The 25,013-nt window shown below is 44.9% G+C and overlaps 1 protein-coding gene across 1 annotated transcript in view; it reads right to left on the reverse strand.

Annotated features, from left to right (window-relative positions):
* LOC111158010 (solute carrier family 38 member 1) overlaps positions 1-20,460 on the reverse strand; it is a 69,714-nt gene extending 49,254 nt beyond the window's left edge. The window contains exons 1-4 of the mRNA XM_022519786.1: positions 20,141-20,460; positions 14,324-14,494; positions 5,124-5,232; positions 1,053-1,269 (exon numbers count right to left, since the gene is read on the reverse strand). Coding sequence (XP_022375494.1) covers positions 1,053-1,174 — 122 coding nt within the window. The 5' untranslated portion in view covers positions 1,175-1,269; positions 5,124-5,232; positions 14,324-14,494; positions 20,141-20,460. The remainder of the gene's footprint in view (positions 1-1,052; positions 1,270-5,123; positions 5,233-14,323; positions 14,495-20,140) is intronic.
* Positions 20,461-25,013: the final 4,553 nt, after the last annotated feature.

The raw sequence follows: 25,013 nt of genomic DNA on the forward strand, positions 1-25,013 counted from the left end.
AGAAGAGGCAGGGCTGGAACTTGGGTTCATGAATGACGGCCCCCGAGTCCTCTGCTGGACTTCCAACTGCACAGCACAGCAGAAAGGAGAGCAGATTTCCAGAAATAATTTCCACAAAGGTATCTGGTTAGCTGACATATGTTTCCCAATTTCCTTCTGAACACCCCCCAAATGTGTACGTTGTTGGTGTTCTCATAAGTGGTGCTATCTACTCCACTCTCTTCCCCTGGCCTTTTAGAAGTCTACATGCTTTCCACAAACCACATCACCAAGTCCCAACCGGGAGAACTTCCTGTGAAATGACCCCTATATCTGGCTACAAAATCCACATGTCAAAGAATGCCCCAGATCATTTAAAAAAAAAAAAAAAAAAGTTATTGGCCCTACTCTTCTAACTTACGAAACACAGGACCCAAGAGTTGCAAGGACCTGCTGAGGTCACAGCTGGGGCCAAGAGCTTCACGGGCACACTTTTCCCACCTGCCTCCCACCTGCCTCCTCCCACTCATGCTATCTTTTCTTTCTGTTTCATGTACTGAGTCTCTACTACAGTTTCTCAAGAGAGCCACTGGGCCCCAACTCTGGTTATTACTATTTAAAATCTGTGTTATAAATGATGATTATAATGCTGGATTTGTAGTTTTGAAGTGGGATCATTGGCAAAGGGGTTGTTAACCGTTGGTGGGTGACAATGTAGGTGAGGGCAGATGATGCCCATTCACGCTCTCATTCAGCAGCGAAGTTCCAGCAGTCAGTCTGATTCACAAGCACAGAGCTTTTGAAAAGTTAGGGCTGGTTGGGGTCCATCGAATTTATATATTTTTATTAGACTCAATTGAAAGATTTGAAAAGATGAATAAATTACTTTCCTATTTGCTTCCTCTGCTATGGCAGACCGGGCCCAACAGATGTCACATAAGAAATTCAAATTACGTCTTCAAATGGAGCATAACTTTAGTAATGAATAATTCAGGAGAATAATCAAAAACCAGAATAATATTTGAGAGACATTTCTTTCATGGGCTTGAAAGTGTTAGCGCAAAAATACTTACCTATTTATTTGACCATTTTCTACTTCAGTGAAATCATTGGAATCGTTGCTAATGTTATCGTCCTCGGGCACTGTCATGTTCTGCAACTCCGTTAATTCGAGTCCACTTTTGAAATGCATCATGTTTACAAAGTATCTTTGGAGTCAAAAAAATTCGTCCAAGTTCTGTTCTGAGTGTATTAAAAATGGATAGCAGCAAAAATGTAAGCTTGACAGACCTAGAAAACAACACAACGAAAACTACTTAAACATACGACTATCACCACCAATGAAAGATAAACCATTACAAGTAAACAAAGTTAACAAAATTAACTTCCTGATAACTTGTCCATTTTGCCATCCAATGCATTAAGGCCATCTTTGTATATCAAAGGAGGCTTATCTCCTTTAAAAAAAAAAAAATAAAAAGATTTTATTTATTTATTTGACAGAGAGAGGAACAGCAAGAGAGGCAACACAAGCAGAGGAAGTAGGAGAGGGAACGTAGGCTTCCTACTGGGCAGGGAGCCCTATGTAGGGCTCAATCCCAGGACCCTGGGATCATGACCTGAGCTGAAGGGAGATACTTAACGACTGAGCCATCCAGGCTCCCCTGGAAGCTTCTTTCTAAATTTTATGCCTGTCATAAATCTCTTTCCATTTTAACTACAAAAGGAGTCCTGTCCCATGCTCTTGTGTGCACGTTAACAGGAATATCGCATCCACAGTGGCCAGTATAGATGCCTTTAATGGAACAGTGCATTTAAAATGAAAGTGATGCCGTTATTTTAATGCACCTGATCCCAGGACACACACAGTGTGGGTACAGACTACACAGACACAAAAGCACCTCAGATTTAGCAAGCCCAGTTTAATAAAAATGCGGATCCCCAATAAATGGCATCATGCGGGATCAACGACGCAACCTGGGGGGGGTCAAGCAATAAAGGACAAATCTGTGGTTTGAAATTTAGCAAACACTTTATCCATCAACTGCAAGAGATTAAATCAATCTCTTCAGTGAAATCACTCTGTGTCAGGGAATTAGGGAATTAAAAACTCATACTCGGGGGATTTAGGTTAATCCACCTAAAACTATATTTCCTCTCCAAAAAGGAACAACTTGCAGGGTTCACAGTCTCTCCCACGTGGATGACGGGGACATACATTTCCATGGTATGGGGGGGAAGAGGTTCAGATTCAAAGCATCACAAATTAAGAAACAGGTGGCCACCAAGACGAGCTAGACACAACTTGAAAAGCAGGGCCTGTGTAGGTGGAGGAGCCCCCAAGGGGTCATCTCAGTGAGGGCATAGGGGCCGTGGAATGAGGCAGAATGCCAGTAAGTTTGTTTTTCTTTTCACCTCCCAATGGCAAACCCCTTTGAATAGTACTTTGTCTGATCCTGAATTCCATAAGCTGCCTATAGCTTAGTGAAGAGTCAAAACTCTGATGTGGGGTTGCCTGAGTGGCTCAGTGGGTTAAGCCTCTGCCTTCAGCTCAGGTCATGGTCTCAGGGTCCTGGGATCGAGCCCCCATCAGGCCCTCTGCTCAGCGGGGAGCCTGCTTCCCCCTCTCTCTCTCTCTGCCTGCCTCTCTGACTATTTGTGAGCTCTCTCTCTCTCTGTCAAATGAATAAATAAAATCTTTAAAAACAAACAAACAAAAAAAAATTCTGATGTGCCCAGCTAAGCACCCTAGTATATCCCAAGAAGCACTGTGCTCATTGATAGAATTTTCCAGACCCATAGGCAATACCTTAGAGTGATAATTTTTTAGAACTTTTCTTCCTCTCTTTCCCACAACCAGGCCATACTGTACTCCTTTTTGTTCACACAGACTCCTATCTAGCACGAAATGCCCCTGCTTCCAGGATCCTTTACAACTTCCAACAGGGAAATTCCCCCAGTGCCAGAGACCTCTGTTCGTGTCCTCCCCCTGTGCTTGTCCTCTGGAGTCTGGACCCTCAAATGAGGGGATGCGGAAAACGCTAGAACCCAGGTACGGGTGGGAAATCCTGGAGACAAAGCCAATTATAGTACATTTGAAGCCTGCGGCCCTAAGTGTGCTAGAGACCGCCCCTGCCATCTGGGGCCAGGGTAAATGGACCCTGAAGTGAGGGCCTAGAGCTCCCTACACACCTCAGAGAGGGCAACTCTGTCCCCTGCTGATGAAGACACTCTCACTGCCCTCTGGGAAAGATGGGAAGAAAGAAAAGAAAAGAGAAGAGAGGAGACAAAAAGAAAAGAAAAAAGAGAGAGAAAAGGAAAGGGAAAGAAGGAAGAAAGAGGAAGGGAGAGAAGGAGGGAGAAAGGAAAGAGAAAGAGAGAGAAAGGGAGGATGGAAGGAAGCAAGAAAGCAAGCAAGTAAGAAAGAAAGTACTTCCTAATACCTCAGGTTCTGGGAGACTCACCTTCCTACCGGGCAGGGCCTCTACTGGACAGCAGGAAGCCCGGGCAGAGAGAGACGAGCCTCGAGTCTCCTGGGCAAAGGCACACCTGGTGGCTCAGGGCTGATTGTTCTAGGCAGGAGGCTGGTAAGGCTAGCAACCGGGCCATCACTAATTGTTCTCAGTGCCTTCACACAGCAACAATGTTTACAACCTGGCTTTACTTGACCCAAGTTGCAGTGTGCTAACACGCACTCTGACGTGTTGGCCGCCTTAATGAAAGCTGCCCAGATGGGCTAGACTGGGTAATTTCCAGCAGTCTTGCCACACTGGCTCTCTCCTGTACACCTTCCTCAGAGTCTGAAGTGATCCTACGGGGCTGGTGGGAAGCTGATTCAGTGGATGGTGTTTGCAGTTTGGGCTGTGTCCTTTCCTCTCTACAGACTGGTAGGAAATAGGACATGAGACAAAAATTTTCTGAGGAGAGGAAAAGTAGACTAATCATAGATCTGGAATCCACTGTTTGAATTTAAACTTTTGTATCAATATATATGTGTGTGTACAAGTTATATAGTCATTTAAATAAATGGCAAAAAGGCAAAAGCATAAAAAGAACCAGAGGACATCCTCGCCACTAAAATTATGTCAGTATTAGGCAAATACCAGTACTAAGTTCATCACAAAGAATAAATGTTTTTTTCCTTTGGCTTAAACAGGACATTTTTTTTTTTCACAGTTCAGGAGACTAGATGTCCAAGAACAAGGAGTCAACAAGCTTTGTTTCTTCAGAGGCCTTGTGGATAGCTATGCCTTCTCTCTGTGTCCTCACGTGTCTTGCTGCTGTCTCTGTGTTGTCTGTGTCCTAATCTCCTTTTTTAAAAATACATTTTTATTGTTATGAAATAACCTATCTGAAATCTAACTCATTCTTGAAAATGAAAGCTGCAAAATGGGGTAAGTTAAAGTTAGTGACACCTCTTACCAAGACTGAGGCCACACTTAGAAATTCCTCTCTGAGCGATTTATCATCTATCTATTAAGGCTCGGTAAAGGATTTCAAAGTTTGAAAAAAGTCAAATTCAAGAATCTGAAGCAGCTTCATAGGAAAGTCACATTCAGACCAGTCCTTGAGAAAGAATTTTTTTTCTTATTCTATAACTAATACACACTCACCGTAGAATCATTAGAACAGACATTGTAAAAAAGATCCCACCACCCAAAACTGGTCCACTGTTAGACTCTGATGTATTTCCTCTCCTTTTTTCTTCATTATCCTTTCCTTCTTTTTCTTCCCCCATCTCTAGCTCCCTCTTCTCTTTTCTCTCTTTTTTTTAATATTGGGATTTTAGACTGTTTTTAACCTACTTCATGTAGAATTAGATTATAAGCATTTTGTAGAACAGAAAATTTTTTTATTTTTTTTTTAAAGATTGTATTTATTTATTTATTTGTCAGAGAGAGAGAGTGAGAGATCACAAGTAGGCAGAGAGGCAGGCAGAGGCAGAGAGAGAAGCAGGCTACCTGCTGAGCAGGGAGCCCGATGTGGGACTCGATCCCAGAACCCTGGGATCATGACCTGAGCCGGAGGCAGCAGCTTAACAGACATATTAGTTCCTTATTAATAAATAATATAAGCTTTGCAGAGAAAATTAGAAAATATGTTTTTGCAAATGAAGGGAACACAAGTAAACAGAAAAAAGTTACCTGTTATGTCAACACACAAAGATGATCACTGTATACATATATGACCTTCCAGGGCCTTTCTACCCACATAGATACAGTGCCTGGCACGTAGTAGGCACTCAATAAGTATCTGTGAAATGAAAAGTGTACAAATAAAAAACAGGTATACATTTACAAAAATGGAAATCATACCATACAGTTTTTAACACACACATATATATATATTTATATTTTATTTATTTACTTGACAGACAGCAAGAGAGGGAACACAAGGGCAGTGGGAGAGGGAGAAGCAGGCTTCCCGCTGAGCAGAGAGCCCGACGCAGGGCTCGATCCCAGCATCCTGGGATCATGAGCTGAGCTGAAGGCAGACGCCTAACAATTGAACCACCCAGGTGCCCCACATATTTTTTTGCTTAACAAGATACCATCTCCTATCCCAAGTTACGCGGAGATAGTAAACATGGGTCTACACCATCGCTGCAAATGTTTGCTGCTCTGCGGGACTGTGCGTAAATTGACACCCAATCGTTTACTTCTGGACAGTGACCCTGCTTAGCAGACAAGAGACTGACAGGTGGAGATGGGGCCTGAGCTGAGACTCCTCAGTGAAGGAGATCATGGTCAACGGCACTGGCAGGAAGTGTAGGTTGAGTTCAAAAAGCAAAGAATGACACCTTCACTGAAATACAGAGGCGATTAAAAGACAATACAATTAATGAAAAGGCCTAACAGGGTCACTTTGTGAAGATCTTGATGTTAGCTCAATCATAATTACACTCTCTCAACATTTATAATGGGTTACAAATTAAAGTTTAATCAGCACAGAACATCTTTGGTCCTTTACCACAATCTTGTGAGGTACTCTTAAGCAAGCATTATCTCAGTATGCTGATTGGTACATTTTACCAAGAGTACCAACGTAAAAGACATAAGTCTCTACTCTTCATGGTGTTATGTATCAGAGAAGAAAATACACAGAGAACCTTGTCTAGGCTTACATTACTTGTACCCTATTTAAGCAAGAAAGACAAATCTCTGCATGATAGAGACCCAACTATATGGCAGAACAAAGAGTAAATCCAGAAAGATTTCGGAGGTATACACGGATACGGATGTACAGAAGTCAGGAAGGCAAGCAGGCAGGAAGGAAGGGGAAAAAAGGGGGGCCTGGAGCAACGAGCTAAGGTTTTACAAAGTTAGGACTTGAACTATGTCTAAAACCAGGTGGATTTAGACCAGTGGATTGGGAAGACATAACTTGTACTGGGAATAGCACTGGCCAAATGTACACAGAACAGCCTTGCATGACCATTCAGATGAACCTCGTTAGAGCAGAGGGAGCAAGGTACATGTTCTTGAGTAGTGGAAGGTTTACAGCTTTGGTAAATGCTGTAAAAGACTTTGGTAAAAGACTGCAGCGGGGCACGCTTGGGTATCCAACTCTTGACCTCAGCTCAGGTCTTGATCTCAGGGTCGTGAGTTCAAGCCCCACAATAAGCTCTACACTGGGCTCCACGCTGGGTGTGGAACCTACTTAAAAAATATATATATGGGGCGCCTGGGTGGCTCAGTGGGTTAAGCCTCTGCCTTCGGCTTAGGTCATGATCTCAGGGTCCTGGGATCGAGCCCCGCATTGGGCTCTCTGCTCGCCGGGGAGCCTGCTTCCCCCCCTCTCTCTCACTGCCTCTCTGCCTACCTTTGATTTCTGTCAAATAAATAAATTTTTAAAAAAATCTTAAAAAATATAAATATATTAAAAAAATAAAAATAAAATAAAATACTAGAGAGGGAAAGACAAACCAAAGAATATATTGTCACTTAAGCTGCGTCAAAAATCACTTTTGGGGATAAATACAGTCTCAATTGCTAATATACTTCAGAGTGGATTGGCCTGCTCGGTATTTGTTCCTACTCCTGTTAGTCCAGTTCTGTAATGATGGAAAGTTGAGAGCTACATTTCCCACGATCTTTTGCAGATGGGGTTCTAGGTATATTTGGATCCCACCAATCAGAGAGCAAGGTGGGGGGTGGGGCAAGGCTTCCATGTTGCTGGTGCAGTTCTAGCAGGTGCAGATGGCTCTGGAACCAGCAATTGAGGCTCTGGATTCCTGATCATCAGATTTAGGTCCCGTGGTGTGTTTCCGTATCATGCAGCTGAGACAGTGAGAAACTGGCTTCCTGGTTCCCTGGCTTCCGGATGGAGGCACAAGGAGTGGTTCCCCTCCGGACTAGTTTTAAGAGGTGGTATTCCAGTAATTATTCCAAGAGACCCAGCCTAGGGCCTGTCCTGCCGTCTCTTCTGACAATTTTATAGGCACTTAATTGCCTGTATTAAATCCCTTTCACTTAACATACGTAGAAAGATCTCTGCAACATGCAACTAAACCCTAACTGATATTCATAATTTTATTCCCCCCTTTTAAATTTTTTATTATGGGGACTTTTAAACATACATGCAAGTAGACAGAACTGAATAATGAGTCCCCATGAACCAATTTCAACAATTATCAATTCAGGCTAGTCTTGTTGAAGTTTAACCCCCACCATCACAGAGAATTATTCTAAAGCAGATCCCAGATATCCTCTCATCTGTAAATATTTCAGCACTTATCTCTGAAGAAAATACTTTTATAAAACAATACCTCAGATCACTATCAACCTAAAAAACATAATAATGCCTCCATATCCAGTCACACACACTTAATTTAAAAATTGTTATGAATTTTTTATTCTGTGAAACTAGTAAGATTAAACCTTTCCTAGCTCTACTAGCTAGGTCAGTAGTTTTGAGAAAGCATTAGGCCTACGGCCAATGATGGTCCTATTCTTCCTGCCATCTCTTCTCAAGTCTAAGGCAGTTTGCCCATCTGAGGTCCTTGGATAACATGAATCCATGAGCTGCTTTCTGTATCTCAAAAGGTCTCAAACAAGCCAAACAAGTTGACTAAAATGTCAGGTATCCTTGCGTTAGGCTAGATTACATTACCTTGCTGTGATGATCCTAAATTCTGACCAGCAATTTTGTATTTCTTTCAGTAATAAAAACTGGAAATAAATTAATATATTAAAGTTGTAGTCAACACTCATTAAACAGTATACTTACAATCTGGATATTGCATCACATATAAATTACACTTCAACTAAAACAAATCCTAGTGTATAGAAACGCAACTGACTTCTGTGCATTGATTTTATATCATGCGACTTTGCTGAATTCCTCTATCAGTTTTGCATCAGGTTTTGGGTGGAATCTTTTGGGTTTTCTACATAAAGCATCATGTTTTCTGCAAAGAGTGAAAGTTTGACTTCTTTGCCATTTTGGATGCCTTTTATTTCTTTTTGTTGTCTGATTGCTGAGCCCAAGATTTCCAGTACTGTGTTGAACAACAGTGGTGGTAGTGGACATCCCTGCTGTGTTCCTGACCTTAGGGGAAAAGCTCTCAGTACTTCCTCATTAAGGATGATATTCCCTGTGAGGTTTTCACATATAGCTTTTATGATATTGAGGTATGTTCCCTCTATCCCTACACTGCAGAGAGTTTTTAATCAAGAAAGGATGCTGTATTTTGTCAAATGCTTTTTCTGCATCTATTGAGAAGACCGTATAGTTCCTGTACTTTTTTTTTTTTTAATTAACATGGTATATCACATTGATTGATTTGCAGATTTTGAAGAACCCTTGTGGCCCAGGAATAAATCCCATTTGGTCATGGTGAATGATCCTTTTAATGAACTGCAGGATCGGGGCGCCTGGGTTGCTCAGTGGGTTAAAGCCTCTGTCTTCGGCTCAGGTCATGATCTCAGGGTCCTGGGATCGAGCCCCACATCGGGCTCTCTGCTCAGCGGGGAGCCTGCTTCCCTTCCTCTCTCTGTGCCTGCCTCTCTGCCTACTTGTGATCTCTGTCTGTCAAATAAATAAATAAAAAATGTTTAAAAAAAAATGAACTGCTGGATCCTATTAGCTAGTATCTTGGTGAGAATTTTGGCATCCATGTTCATCAGGGATATTGGTCCGTAGCTCTCCTTTTTGGTGGGGTCTTTGTCTGGTTTTGGGATCAAGGTAATGGTGGCCTCATAAAATGAGTTTGAAAGTTTTCTTTCCATTTCTATTTTTTGAAACAGCTTCAGAAGAAGTATTCATTCTTCTTTAAATGTTTCGTAGAATTCCACTGGGAGGCCATCTGGTTCTGGACTCGTTTGTTGAGAGATTTTTGATTCCTGCCTCAATTTCTTTGCTGGTTATAGGTCTGTTCAGGTTTTCTATTTCATCCTGCTTCAGTTTTGGTAGTTCATACGTATCTAGGAATGCATCCATTTATCCCAGATTGTCTAATTTGTTGGCATAAAATTGCGCATAATATTCTCTTATAATTGCTTGTATTTGTGCAGTGTTTGTTGTGAACTCTCCTCTTTCATTAATGATTTTATTCATGTGGGTTATTTCTCTTTTCTTTTTGATACGTCTGGTGAAGGGGTTATTGATCATATTAATTCTTTCAAAGAACCAGCTCCTAGATTTGTTGACCTGTTCTACTGTGTTTTGTTTTGTTTTAATTTCTGTATCATTGATTTCCACTCTAATCTATATTATTTCTCTTCTCCTTCTGGACTTAGGATTTATTTGCTGTTCTTGTTCCAGCTCCTTTAGGTGAAAGGTTAAGTTGTGTATTTAAGACTTCTTTCTTGAGAAAGCCCTGTATTGCTATATACTACCCTACGACCCAGCAACTCTCCCACTAGCTATTTATCTGAAGGATACAAAGACAGTGATTTGAAGGGGCACATGCACCCCAGTGTTTATAGCAGCAATGTCCACAATAGCCAAACTATGGAAAGAGCCCAGATGATGTCCATCAACAGATGAAGGGATAAAGAAGATGTGGTGTAGATCTACAATGGAATATTACTCGGCCATCAAAAAGCGTGAAATCTTGCCATCTGCAACAGCATGGATGGAACTAGAAGGTATTGTGCTAAGCGAAATAAGTCAGTCAGAGAACAATAAATATCATATGATTTCACTCATATGTGGAATTTAAGAAATGAAACAGATGAACATGGAGGCAGGAAAAAGAAATAAAATAAGATGAAAAGAGAGAGAGACAAACCATAAGAGACTCTTAACTACAGGAAACAAGCTGAGGGTTGCTGGAGGGGAAGGTGATGGGGGATGAGGTAACTGGGTGATGGGCATTTAGGAGAGCACTTGAGGTAATAAGCACTGGGTGTTGTACGCAACTGATGAATCACTAAATTCTACCTCTGAAACTAGTAATACACTAGATGTTAACTAAATTGAATTTAAATAAAAACTTTTTATTATTTATTTTTTTTAAAGATTTTGTTTATTTATTTGACAGACAGAGATCACAAGTAGGCAGAGAGGCAGGCAGAGAGAGAGAGGGGAAAGCAGGCTCCCTGCCGAACAGAGAGCTCGATGCAGGGCTCGATCCCAGGATCCTGGGATCATAACCTGAGGTGAAGGCAGAGGCCTTAACCTGCTGAGCCACCCAGGCACCCCTAAATAAAAACTTTTTAAAAAGCTTAAAATTGATACTCAAAATCTTTGAAAATGATCTTTGGGAGGTGGGGAATAATAAAAGTGGCCTTTGGTTGTGAAAAGCCTAGGAGCCTGTAAGCAATCTCAAAGTAAAGACATTTTCTCTCTTCTTCAAGACTCTGACTGGCTTAACCAAATGCAAGTCACAACTCTGCTAGCACTTTGTATCACCACTTCCTCTCCACGCGCTCCCCTGCCCTCCGCCAATCACTCTCAGCTCCATATCTGGAAAGTGACTTGTCTGTAACCTTGAAATACCAGCCCCCACCAGCCTTTTACTGCCAACAACCTGAACAACTTGCTCCCGTCTTCATCACTCCCCTGAAACCATGCTCAACTGGCAAATTCCGGCTCCACCATTCAGGAGCTGTTGACCCCAGGCAAGTAGGTTAATGTCGCTTTGCCTCAGTTTCTGAATCTGTAAACTGGAGATGAAGAATACCCACCTCAAACAGTCATTATCAAGAGTCCATGCTCGACTCCACGGGCAGCACCTGCAACAGTGCCTCATACTACTTGGGACGATACTTGCTACTACTGCTACCACTTCCGGTCAAGGCAGGTGGCCCTTTCTCAGTTCTCATTTTCTCCAACTGCGGCAGGCAGGGAGCATGGCTTCCTGACCTCCCCACCTCCCCACCGCTTGCTTCTAAGCACTGCCTCTAGGCTAACTTCCTTCTCCCGCCTGGAGGGTAGGGGTTCCTCCTTCTAGCACACACTCCAAATTCTTTCTTTTTTAAGGTTTCAAGCCTGGAGTGTCAGGTTCCATCCCACAAAGGCATCTTTCAGACTTTTCCCCCAGTCTTTTTCATTTCATAAAACTGGCATTCCTCTGCATTATGAAATAGGATCTCCCTCATAAATACTACTTGATAAAGATCAAGTCACTTAACATGTCACATGTTTCTTCATCTGTAAAATGAGAAGGCTGGAGGGAGAGAGGATCTCTCAGGTTCCTTCCAGCTCAGAAAAATTTCCACGAATTCTTTTTAGACACCAGGGGCCCGCTGGACTTCTTCACGCGGATGTTTGCCATTACCTCAAACTCCACATGCCTAGTAGAACACATCGCTGACCTCACACAACAGCTTTGCTATTCCTGTTAAAGATAATGTTTGTTCTCCTCATCACTCAGACTTGGGGCCCGGGTATGGCTTTAATGCTGTTTACTATCTAATCAGTCACCATGCTCCATCAACATTCTTTCGTATGTCCCCTCCCTGCCCCTCATCCCTCCCCACCCACAATCCTAACTGGCTTTCCTCCATGCTACCTGCTGACGCTGCCCTCTCCCCACTACAGAATCAGGTTGTTCCTGAAAATACATGTCTGGCCCATCCCTCTTCTCTTCTTGCCAATCATAATTTCTCGAAGTCTACAGCATGAAGTCTAATCTCTGGAACCTTACAACACAATCCCAGATTGCTCGTAACTAGCTCTTTAATTTTCTCTCCAATGACATTCTCCTGAACCTTCCATTCCCTCAATCGATCTAGTCTTAACACAGTTTTCTGCTTTGTTCACACCATTCCTTTGGCCCTGAACATGCTCTCCTCCCCCTTCCTGTGAAGCCCATTTCTTTTCTTTTTTTTTTTTTTTTAAAGATTTTTATTTATTTAATTGACAGAGATTACAAGTAGGCAGAGTGGCAGGCAGAGAGAGAGGAGGAAGCAGGCTCCCTGCTTGAGCAAAGAGCCCGATGCGGGGCTCGATCCCAGGACTCTGAGATCATGACCTGAGCCAAAGGCAGAGGCTTAACCCACTGAGCCGCCCAGGCGCCCCGTGAAGCCCATTTTTATTAGAGTACATTCTCTCAAAGCCCAGCTTGTTTTCATGCTTTTTTTTTTTTTTAATTTCAAACCAACCTTCTCTGTGATATCTTTCTTTAATGAGCAACCCATGATTGATTATTTACCTGTCATGGATTCTTTAAGCATTTTTGTATAGATTACTCATTGGCTTATACAAGGGTTCTTACATATGTTGATAGTCTTCATGTGTACGTATCATCCTCTGTAATTAGAATTTCAGCTCCTTGAAAACAGGGGTCATAGACCACGTAGCTCCCTAGCACATGGTAGTAGCAAATACGTTAACAATAATAACGACGACTAAATTTAAAAAACAAGCTATGATCATCTGTCTGCAGACAATATATTAATGATCCTCACAAACACACTTTCTCAGTAAAACAAAATAGAATCGGGAAGATAAAGGAAGTAACATGAATAGCTTCACCTCCTGGTTTTCATGAAGTCTGCCACTTACTTCCTTTTACATTTAATCTGGGCATGTGAGAATTGTGCGGAAATACATTTAAAACTGTAAAGTATTATATAAACGGAAAGTATTTATCATGAACATCACAGTCACTATGCTTGGAATGTTTAGGAATTCTTGGCATGCTTTCTAAAGGTCCAGAGAAAGTGGAATTAATTAAGGCAGTGGTTCTCTACTGGGGACAATTCTGGCAATGTCTGAAGACATTTCTGACCGTCACAAGTGAGGGGATGCTGCAGATTCCTAGGGGAGAGAGGTCAGAGCATGCTGGGAAATGTTATACAATGTACAGGATGGCAGTCCACAACAGTTGTCTGGCTGCAAAAGTCAGCAGAACCAAGGGAGAGAAGCCCCCTGTCAAAGGAAGCTCGCCAGGGAATGAGCCGCTCACTTCCTGGGACAGGAGGAGCCCTGCATCCTACCTTGTTCACAGTCTCCCAACACCTGCACCCATCGCTCCAGAATTCCTCTTCTCTTCCGGTTCCTATGTGGTCTTTTATTTTTATTTATTTTTTTAAGATTATTTATTTATTTATTTGACAGAGAGATCACAAGTAGACAGAGAGGCAGTCAGAGAGAGAGGGAAGCAGGCTCCCTGCTGAGCAGAGAGCCAGATGCGGGGCTCTATCCCAAGACCCTGAGATCATGACCTGAGCTGAAGGCAGCGGCTTAACCCACTGAGCCACCCAGGCGCCCCCTATGTGGTCTTTTAAATGTCCGTTATCAATGTGGCCAGCCTATGATATCTGGGAATTAACCTATCCATATTCAGATGTTTTGAGATAACTCTGATTTCTCTAAGAAAATACTGATAAACTCCAGAAGTTAACAAAGTCAATCTGTAACTTTGGATATGGGACAAACTGCCTATTACATTAAAAAAAAAAAAAAAATCCCCATGATGCTTAAATAAATGAGAACAGTGAATGTATTTGAGCAGTGTGGGTACCACAAAACTAAAAATCTTCCTCATTAACTGAAAATTCATAGATTTAAATAACTACTAAAAACACAGCGTTGAAACAGCCTGGAACAGTTCAGCCTCTGAGAAAATTCCTTCTTGGCACATGTATGTTTTTGCTCTAATGATGTTTTTGATCAAGAACTAAAACACTGGATAGGATTGTCTTTGTTTTTAAGGCTTATCCAAGCTATGACAGGTAGTTCCCAACAAAATATTCAAGAAAGAATAGAAATAATGAGAATTTTAAAGCATCACAAAATAGTGCATGTAAACAAAAAGATCATTCACACTAAAAAAGTACAAATACACCTTTGCGTGAAAATAGAAAACATCATAAAATACACTATGCCCCAATACCAAATAATGTAATAATCCTTGGACAATTTTTTCTTCCCTCTAGGCCTGTTTTCTTACCTTAAGACAGGAAGTGCTGATTGACCAATGTTTTCTCCAAGATCTCCAGTTTTAAAACCCTCTGAATTTATGATCCTATCGAGTGTTTCTTAATGGATCGCTTTCAGAGATAAGAAATGGGCTTGTGGGCAAATCTTCTGAATAGGTGAACTCAGCTGGAAGTCCTCAGTTCTAGACAGAGACAGGAATCACCCAGAGAGTTTAAAACAAAATAACCTAAAACACAGCAGTTTCTGATTTAATTGGTCTTGGGTGGGATCAAGCATGGATAGTTTAAATGCTCTTAAATTCGAATGTGCTAGTACTAAGGTCTATGGATAGATTGCAAATACAACCACAGCCCACGTACATGTGACAAATGAGCAAGGTAGACTGGGCGTAAGAACCTGGAGAACACGTATCCCACCTATTTCAGGAGGAATAGGACAGACCTTTTGATTTTTTTTTTTCAAGAAATGCCAGAAATCAGGGTGCCTGAGTGACTCAGTCAGTTAAGCGTCTGCCTTTTGCTCGAGGTCACGATCCCAACCTCCCGCACTGGGCTCCTTGCTCAGCCCGGAGCCTGCTTCTTCCTTTCCTCCCCACTTGTGCTCTCTCTTGCTATCTCTGATGCTATTGCTCTCTCTCAAATACATAAATAAAATCTTAAAAAATAAATAAATGCCAGAAATCCAATTTTTAAGTGAGGATCTGATGTTTAGATATTGACAACTAATTTCAAACAGTTTTAAAGGAAAGTGTAGGTCACACAAAATGTACCCACAGGCTTTATTTGGCGTTCTAGCCACCAGTATGCAGCCTCAACTAAATGAGTTCCAGAAATCAAAGACAGCTTTTCCTCTGTGGTCTGTCCTGTCTCTCCTACTCAGCCTCTTCCTCCCACACCTGGGTCGGAGCCTATCCCTTTCCTTTTCCTTTCCATTGCTTCTTTCTTTTCCAATCTTCTTCATCACTCCTAAAAGATGGAAACTGAGATCCACACATTAAATCTTCATGTGGCCCCGGCTGTATCACTGGGCAGGACTGTACGGCTGGGAACACTCACACCATGAATTGTAACCTGAGGCTGTGCATCCATGAAGTCAACAATGGGTTGGTTCAGTCAAATCAGGGGAAAAGTCAGTCAAGCTCACAGTTCGGCAGAACTTAGACTTTATATCAAACAACATATGGAGCGCTTCATTTAAATTCTGACTTTGTTTTGTTTGCTTTAAAATCTAAGCCACTGTAATTAGAATCATCCTGGGTGTTTTTTAAAAAATATTCGCAAGTCTGAGCTCCATCCCAGGCTGACTACATCTGAAGATCTGGAAATGGAGTCTGGGCATTGGTAGCTTTTAAAAGACTTCAAGTGAGGCGGGGAGGCACCTGGGTGGCTCAGTGGCTGAGCGTCCAGCTCATGTTTTCGGCTCAGGTCGTGATCTCAAGGATCATGGGATCTAGGCTTAGCAGGGAGCCTGCCTGGATTCTCACCCTCTGCCCTTCCCCCCACTTGCTTCTGGGCACTCTCATTCTCTCTCTCTCTCTCTCCCCCTAATAAATAAATCCTTAAAAAAAAATTAAAGACCCCATGTGGATCTAATGCGAAGGCAGAGTTGAGGATCACTAATCTAAACTCGTCCCGTACACCTGTGGATTAGCAACACATTGAACTCCAAATGATTATCATCTCAAGTGCTTCTTTTAACTTGTGCAAGGGCTTCCTCAGCTCTGTTCTCATTGTGTCTTCACAACTCTGTGTGTGTGTGAGCTCTGTGTGTGTGAGCTCACTCAGTGAGCTTGGACACTATTTATTAGCAATGGACAGATGAGAAAATGAGGCATAAAAATGTGATATGATTTGCACAAGTGCCCCCAGCTAATTATTGGCAAAGATGCATTGGAACTTCACCTGAGGCAGAGTTCCTTGATTGTAAGCCTGGTTCTGGCAAAGGGGCCATCCCGATCACTGAATTATTACTGTTATTGAGTAACCCTAACACAGAGATGGGCACTAGAAAACCAATGACTATAATGTGATCAAATTTCAGAAGTGAGTGTAACTGTTTTTAAAAGACGTGGTTTAGGGTCAGTGGTCCAAGGTGTCTTTTTCTGAAGTCTGTGATGTGATTTTGAAAGTGCTTACTTCTGCACACATCCTTCCCCCACACCCACACCACCTTTCATAGTTTCCATTAAGATATTATTTTCAGAAAAGTGTTTTAAGTGATTAAATATGCACAGAATATTGGAGGTAAAGGGAATATTACTGATCAAATTTCCCACCACCTCTGATAGCTGAGATACCTGAAGTCCCTTTTAATTCAAGACATATGGAGTGCTACCATGGTGCCAAGGGCTTGGCACCCATTATCTGAATTAAATCTTCAGGATAACTCAGTAAGATGGATACCACTATAACCACCATCATCATTATCTTCATTCCCATTTAACAAATGAAAAAATAAAGGGGGAAAAACAAAGGTAGCCACCTGGGTGGCTCAGTCAATTGAGCAGCTGACTCTTGATTTCAGCTCAGAGCATGGTCTCAGGGTCCTGAGATCAAGCCCCATGTCAGGTTCCACACTCAGCTGGGAGTCTGCTTGAGGATTCTCTCTTCCTCCCCCTCCACCTCTTCCCTTTGACTCTTTCCCTCCTCTGCCCTTCTCCCAGCACTCTCTCTCTCAAGTAAATAAATAAACTCTTAAAAAAATAAAAACAAAACAAAACAACAAACAGAAAACCCCACAAAAAGCAAAAACAACCCACTAAGGTTTGGAGGTGCTAAACAATTTGCCCAATGTCCCTGGGCTGGTAAGTTGAAACCCAGTATTTACTTTTGACTCAAAGTCTGTGTGTCCTCATCTCCTGCCCTCCATCACCTAGAGCGATAAAAGTGCAAAAAGTAAAAGATATATCTTTATGAAAATGCTGAGAGATGATCAGTGAACAGTGATTTGAAAGGGAAGAAAAAAGGCATTTGGGCTAGGCCTTCCCAAATACACAGGATAACAGTAGGCATTCTAGTCCAGAATCAACGCCCATGCTGAAGCAGAAAAACCACAGGGAGAGCACGGGGTGAACTGTGAGAAGGATGGAAAGAGATGAGGCGTCGGACCGTGGAGGGTCCTCAGGGCCTGACTAAGGAATCGAGACTTTAACTTTAGGCCATGGGAACTCCCTCAAGGTTTTTAGAAGCAAAGTCACTTAAAAAAAAAAAAAAAAAAGTAAACTAAGTTTTAGAAATCCAGATCCCATGGAAGTGTGGAGACTGAATTAGGGGAGCAGGACCTGGTACCCAAGGAGAGCAACCAGAAAGCTGTTCCGCCTCAGGAATTCCCTGCTTCACTCTTCACCACGTGTTGTGCTGGCCTGAAGCACGGGTTTCTTCAAGGCACCTCCACGTCTCTTTCATGATCCTTGTATCCCAACACATGGCTTGCTTTGCCATGTCTAGGACAGATGACAGGGACCTGAACTTGGGCAGTGAGAATGGAGGTGAGAAGATAGGTTTGAGAGGCATTTGCAAGGGCCTGGTAACTGCTCAGAAGTGGGGAGAGGGTAAGAGGGAAAGAGAAGCAGAGTAAAGAAACCTCTTGCATCTTCGCTTGGGAGAAAGGGAACAGATAATGGGATATAGAAAGGAAGGGATGGTCATCAGCAGCATAAAGAAGTGAATGAGACGACTAAGGTCTCAGTTTGAGAGGCATTTATTAAATAGTAACTGTGTGCAGGGCATTAGGGGAACAATAAGGAGTAAGATTGGTTTTTGCCCACAAGTGTCATCCAGAGGGAGGAAAAATACAAGACTAGAATAGACAGATGCCTGGCCTCTTAGTCTCTGGACAAACGTCACCCTCCCACACAGGCCCTGCTAGACGGTCATCTATTCCAAGTGCCCTCCCCATCACATGATCTTGTTTTATTTCTCCCTTAAGCTAACAAGTACCTGAAATTCATTATATGTGCATTTACGGTCTCTTCCCCCAAGAGAAGGGAAGCACGAACTTTATCTAGTCACATATAATAAATCCTCAGTAGGAAATATTTATTGAATATTGGGGAAAGGGGGGTTGCCGTGAATAAACTTCATCAAGGTTTTAAGACCTCAAACCAAACTAGGCAAGTTTCCTAAATACATAAGCTGACATGCTGAGAATTGAAGTGGCCGGGAAGAGTAAAGCCATTTTGAGGTTGGGGCCAAGCAAAATCCAGGATCAGTGCCTCATCTTGACTGTTTCGCATAGATTTCAGGAGTACCCCCCACCCCCACCCCGTGAGACGTTTCAACAATGAGGCCAGCCAGCCACCTAGCTCAGGTTTTATTTCCGTTGTCCTTCTGACGTCAGAAAAAGCACGAGTTGCTGCAGTTTCTTCTATCAAGGTGACAAATTACAGCCTTGCCGTTCTCTGCAGTCTGCAAACCACAGCCTTATTCTCTCCTCCCTCTTGTATTAAAAAAATTAACTCCACTGCAGAGATGTCAAATCCCGTACACATACACATAAATACCGTTTCTTAGCGCCGGGGTCTTTTTCACTCTTAACTACATAGATCACCATGGTTTCGTCTGAGAAAGTACGTGATCCTGGCGGCAGTAAGGTTTCCACGGGAAGAAACAGTGCTATCAAAACTGGGTCCGCGCCGCAGAGAGAGACACAAAGGGCTCTCAACTGTAGCACCACCTTCTCAAGCCCGAGACCACCTGTGAAAGGCATCTCGAAATGCGGTGAGGCTGCAACCGCGAAATTCCTTTTGCCGCCATATGCTCTTGTATATCCTCCGATCACAGTTCACCCTAAATCCAGGGGCGGGCGACCTCGCAGGGAAGCAGCACCCAGGCAGCCCCATAACCTGCGCGGTCCCAGGGGATGCTAAGGAGCCAGACCCTCAGGGACGTGGATTATGGGGGTGGCGGGCGCCCTAGGGCGCGCACTGGGGCGAAGGAGCGCTTTCCTCCCGGCACCGACGCGGCGAGTTCAAAGGCCTTTTGTGGCCACGTTTAGGGACGCGAGCGAGGCGCCGGGGACAGGAGGGAAGGGGAGAGGAGCCGAGGGCAGTCCGCGCCCGGGCCCCGCACGAGCGGTGGCCTTTTGTTCGCCAGCTCCCGCGGAATCCAGCTCTCAGAACAGCACTTCTCTTTCTCCCCTTCTTCCTGTTGGAAAGCACGTCTTCAGGGCGGGAAAGGACAGTGAATCACCGCCAGCTTCCTTTAGTAATCTTCCCCCTGCATCCTCCTACTCTAGGCTGCTGCGAGAGGGGGCAGAGCTCGAGGAAGGGGCTGCTAACGTGCTCCTGTTTACTCGCGCTCGGCGGCTCGGTTCCCTCGCGGCGCCCAGTACCCCAGCCCCAGCCCGCCGCACGCACACCCCCGGGGGCATCACATGCTCTCCTCTGGGCCCTGCGGACGCAGGAAATTCCCCCCCAAATGTCCGGATTCGAGCACTCCTCGGGTATGCAGCAGCGCCCTCCCGTCCGCTGCACTCTCCCTCCAGACCCGCGTGGTCCCCGACCCTAGTATCATTTAACCAGATCGCGTGCCACACTCTACCGCTATGAAAACAGACCCAGAAAGTAAGCCACAGCCCACGCAAAGGTGAATTAAGGGGCCCCTGCGCCCCCTTACGCTGCCGCGTGTGTTCGGAAGAACAGACGATCTGGACTTTTCCCGTATTTAATACAAGCAAAATCCGAAGGCAACGGGTAGAACCGCGCACTCCTTCCTTCCACGCCCGCATGGGTGTCTTGTACGTTACCGCCTCCTCTTGCATCCAAAACATCCCTTTCCTCCCTGCCGCCGCTCCCTTGATTCCCCCTGGAAAAGCAAAATCGCCTTACCTTGGGCAATAAAAGGAAAAGTGGCAAAAGGGGACCAGGTGTCCGCCCTTCCGGGATTCCCCCGGCCGTGTGATGTCCTTTGTGTCAAGGTCCGGCTGCCGCGGCGGGGAAAAGGTGGCCTCCGTCAGCGAGGGCTGGGCGGGGAGGGTTCACACGCGGCGGCGGATTTCCGAGGAAGGTGAAGGGCGGAGGTTCCCAGCGACCTTCAGGCGGAGCGGCGTGGCCGCCCCAGCCCGCGCTCTCTGGCTCTCCTCCTCCTTTCGGGGCCGATTGCATCAGAATCTCCCCCCACCGCCAACCCCCACCCACACTCTGCTCGCCAGCCTCGCACTTACATCCACACGCTCTGGCACGGAGGGTCTCGAATCGCAGTCATTCTCCTACTGGGGGGCGCGTCGCCTTTGCACATCCATGGCTCGTGATGGTTTAAAGGGGAAAGTCAGGCCATTCCTCCGCGTCCCGCGTCCCGCGCGCCGTCGCCTCCCCTCCCGCGCGCCCGCTCTTTAACCAAAGCTGCTTGTCACTGAGCGGTGCCCGTCACATGGTGTCTCTGCTGGCGGCCGCGCCTCGCGATTTCCCTCTTGCAGCTCTTAGAGGATGCAGCGACCGCGGCTGGCGGAGATTGAGCATCGGGGAAGGGGCGAGGGAGGGGTTGCGGGGCGTGAGTGTGCTGGGCGCACTGGCGGTGGCACCGGGAGCAGAGGCGGCGAGCAGCCTGGACACCTGCCCCACTCCCTCCTGGGGACCCGGCAGCGGGCCCAGAACCCGGCTGCGTTGGGGGCTGGAGACCCGGAGCCCTTGGGGATGGAAATGGGAGCGACGAAGAGGGCGCCGCCGGAGGAGAGGAGGGCTGGGCGATGGGGCCCCATTTCGGGGTACGCCAGAGCGCCGAAGGGCCGAGGGAGCCAGGGGAGTTGCATTGTGGGAAGGGCGCAGCGTGAGGATGGCCGCGGGAGTGGCTGGTCCGCGCAGCCCAGCGAACAGCTGGCGGTGTCTGGAGCTGCGGGCCGCGCTGCAGCGGTGTGTTGCCTCCGGGCACCGGGCCGAGAAGGCCCGGGTTGGTGGGGGAACCGACGGGAGCGTTGCGCAGTGGCTGGGGGAGCGGGGCGCACGAGCACCTTTGAAAACCCTTTGTCCCTACCCCGCAGTGGGAGGTGCCTCCCCTCTTCCGGATCCAGCACCCGCAGACCTCGCCAGCCTTCCCCGAGATCCGTGCTGTGGCGCTCTGTTTGGGGGACTGGGTGGGACGCGACCTCATAGATGTGCCGAGGTCGGAGTGCGCACCTGTCTGGGCGCGTACGGGCGCTCCAGATCCGGGGGCAGTGTGGTGCGAGGGAACAGGATGCAGGGGACTGGGCAACCGGGCCCGTTTTCCTTTCTTTTGCTTACTCTTTGTTTCGGGCATAGACCCTTTTAACTGGGCGCTTCCTTGCAGGGGAGTTGTGTTTCCTTAAAATGGCGTCAGGAAATCCCACCTGCGCCTCAGTCAATTAGGCTGTCATTATAGAGCGAATTTGCGGGGTGGAAACGCGAGCTCTTTATTGACAGGAATCGTTCAGTCTCCGTGTTCCATCAAAACAGGAAAGGGAAGATGAATCATAATTCAAAAATTAATCTACCTGGAGCTTTTCAGGCGGGCAGACTGAATGGAATAGCCATCGCTTTTTTGTTTTTTGTTTTTTTAACCACTCCTGGAAAAGTGAGAGGACAACCAAATTTCAAATCCCTGATAATTAAAATCCCTTATCCCTTCAAATGGCCATAAGTGGTTTTCATTAGTTCAGCAATAGCTTCCTGGGAACACTATTTAGAAGGTATGTTCTTGAATAAACTTGAGAAATCGAAAATTCTGTACAAACAGAAGGGGACGAAATGATGGTAGCTTACTTCGGACAGACCTGCATTCAAATTCTGTCTCTGACAATGTTGCCCTACGTGCTTCAATTTTGTCCCTGTCCTGTTTTCCCCACTGGTAAAACAGAGGGTTAATTGTACTCACATAATGGGAATATTCTACACATCCTCAAAATGTTGGCTGTTCCCCCCTTCTTTCCTACAGGAAGCTAATTTAGTATGGAGCTTATTAATTTTAAGTAATTTTAAGTAGTGTGCACCTTGCCTGACACAATAATTCTGATAAATAAGAAAAGCAACCTGAGAGAAGCGTGGGTGGCTTAGTTGCTTAAGGGTATGCCTTTGGCTCAGGTCATGATCCTAAGGTCCCAGAATTGTGTCCCACATGGGGCTCCTTGCTCAGTGGGAGAGCCTGCTTCTCCCTCTGCCTGCCGCTCCCCCTGCTTGTGCACACTCTCTCTCTGTATCTCTCTGTCAAATGAATAAATAAAATCTTCAAAAAAAAAAAAAAAAAAAGGAGAGGGGAGAAATCTAAACAGGCAAGGTAGGTAAATTGAGCGTAGTTCCAAAAGCTGTTGAAATCTTTACCTTATTAGGTAAAATGTATCCTCACCAATATTTGTTTGGAGAGCATCTGATCTCAAGCTTATCCCTTGATTAACTTATTTGCTAGTTTCTATGCACCCCAAAGACTGCAGTTACCTAGCAGTCTTGAATTGTTTGAATTGGATTCAAGAGCAGTGACTTGAACTTCTACTCCTTGCCAGCTACTCTGCTAGGCACTTTACACATAAATATTGTCTCATTTAATCCCTCCAACTGCTCAGTTGCATATTATCCTCTCTATGTAAAAAAGAAAGCACATTCCAAGAGGCTGATTGGCCTAGTTCATTTAAGACAGAAGGCAGTGAAGGTGAAGCCAGGAAGTGATTCCTGTTCAGGTCTCAACTGAAAGTCTGTGCTTGAGTCTTAACCATGATGGCACATCCTCTTGCCACTAGACACACTTGGTCCTCGAGTTGAGAAGGATCTTCAGCCCTCATCTGGATTTTAGTTGACAACCTGGAAGGAGATTGTAAGCAGCAACATGGCGAATTGAAAGGAAGGGCTGCTGCTGTGTGGAGAACAGGGTGGGGGCGGGGGGGGGCGGCAGGAGGGAAGAGGTAGTGTTCAGGACGAGAGTCTGCTCACTGCAGTGTGTGGTTTTCTTCAGGACTGCTTGTAGGTGAAACTTCCTTTCAAGTAGCTCAGCACTTAAACCCAATTGCTGTGGTCGTGAATGGAGGCAAAGGGCGGTGTGATGACAACTCTCTCATTCACTGTGTGCTTGCTGAGACACAAGCAGCAGGACAAGCACTTCACAGATGGTTTCTTATTTAATCCTCACGACATTACTAAGAGGTGCAGACCAACCATCCTAATCCCCGATTCAGATACTGAAGAAATTATCCCAAGTTCACACAGGTCTAACTGGCTCGTCTAGCTCTAGAATCCCCAGCAAACTCCAAAGCTGATTCTTAGACTCTGGCCCTGATATGTTCCTCCATATGGGAACAACCCTTTTTGGAGGGCCAGGTGGTAGGACTGGCCCCAGGCCCCTCTGCCTTCAGGTAGGAACCACAGCCCTGTTTCCAGAGAGTCCCAGGAGTCCGTTTGCTCTGTACTGGGTTTGTGAGCTCCAAGAGCATTTTCGATAGTATCTAACATTCCCATAATGGAAGGTGGTCTGTACACATTCACAGGTTGTACTGTGGGCTGCCCTTTGAAACCGAGAAAATAAAATTTCTGTGTCTGCTCTGAAGGTGTTGCTGGAGAAGGAATTTGTACTGTGAAAGGAGAACTGATTCACCTGGGGTCACCTGGGATTTTTTCTGGTAGCCCCATGGGGCCTTTCTGTATGGTTCCAAGGAGGGTTGGCTTTGTGGAGAAAGAGCCCCAAAGAGGATTCAGCATGAACTTAAGTCACATCTGCTCTTAATCCAGCTTCATCCTGCCCTCACTTTGGTGGGACTCACTTCCCGTGTGTGCTGCCCAGGAGGACAACTTGTAAGGGTCCCCTCAAGCTGCGCGCTTAACAGAGACAACGGTGCTTTCCTCCGTGGGGTTTCAAAACTTTCCAGAGACATCTGGCCCTGCTACTAGCAGACTTCTTGTGGATGAATTGTGAGTCATAGGATAAATACTCTCTTCTGAATATGTAGTTTTTCCTTTTAATCTGTAAAGGACTGTTTTGGGATAGTCTGAATTTTAACAATGATGAAAAATAGGAAAGTCAACTGGTGAGGTTAATCCAGAATAAGCGTCCTGTGCATTTTCTCCTTGTAACAGAAGCAGTACAGCCATCTGTGAACAAAACCTACCTTGTCAGAAGATAAGCTATTTATTCTGAAATCGGGTTTTTATTCCTATTTGTAGGATCTACTCTAAAATAACAGATGGTCTTTAAAATGACTGGTTTTTCTTTTAACTCATGTGATCACATTTCTTTGCCTGATTTTTACCATTCTTGTTCTTTGAATAATCTTATCCAGAGGTGACAGTGTTTTGGCACTAGGAGTTAAACAGTCACAGCAAAAAGTAATTTGCAGCTAAAAGATTTTCCAATCGTCTTGGCCATCTTTCTGCAGATACACAGCACTGTATGAACTCACCCTTCTCAGCAGCACTGGGACAGACAGAGCCTACTGTCACTTCTTCTAGCACGGAGATAAACATTGTACCTCACGGGACTTGGTTTTCTTTCTTAAGATTTTATTTACTTATTTGACAGAGAGAGAGAAAGAGAGGAAAAACAAGCAGGGGTAGTGGAAGGGGGCGAAGCAGGGAGTCCGAAGCAGGGCTCGATCCCAGGGTCCTGGGATCCTGACCTGAGCCGAAGGCAGACGCTTAATGACTAAGCCATCCAGGCACCCCAACCTCATTAGATTTGTAATTAATGGGTTCTGGCAAGAGGTCAGCAATCCCCACTGACTCTAAACTGAATTTAAATTAAAATCTCAAAGTGGGCCTCTTTAACAGT

Source organism: Enhydra lutris, unplaced genomic scaffold (assembly GCF_002288905.1).
Source record: "Enhydra lutris kenyoni isolate GAN:26980312 unplaced genomic scaffold, ASM228890v2 scaffoldscaffold56, whole genome shotgun sequence".
In the NCBI taxonomy this organism is placed as follows: Eukaryota; Metazoa; Chordata; class Mammalia; order Carnivora; family Mustelidae; genus Enhydra; species Enhydra lutris.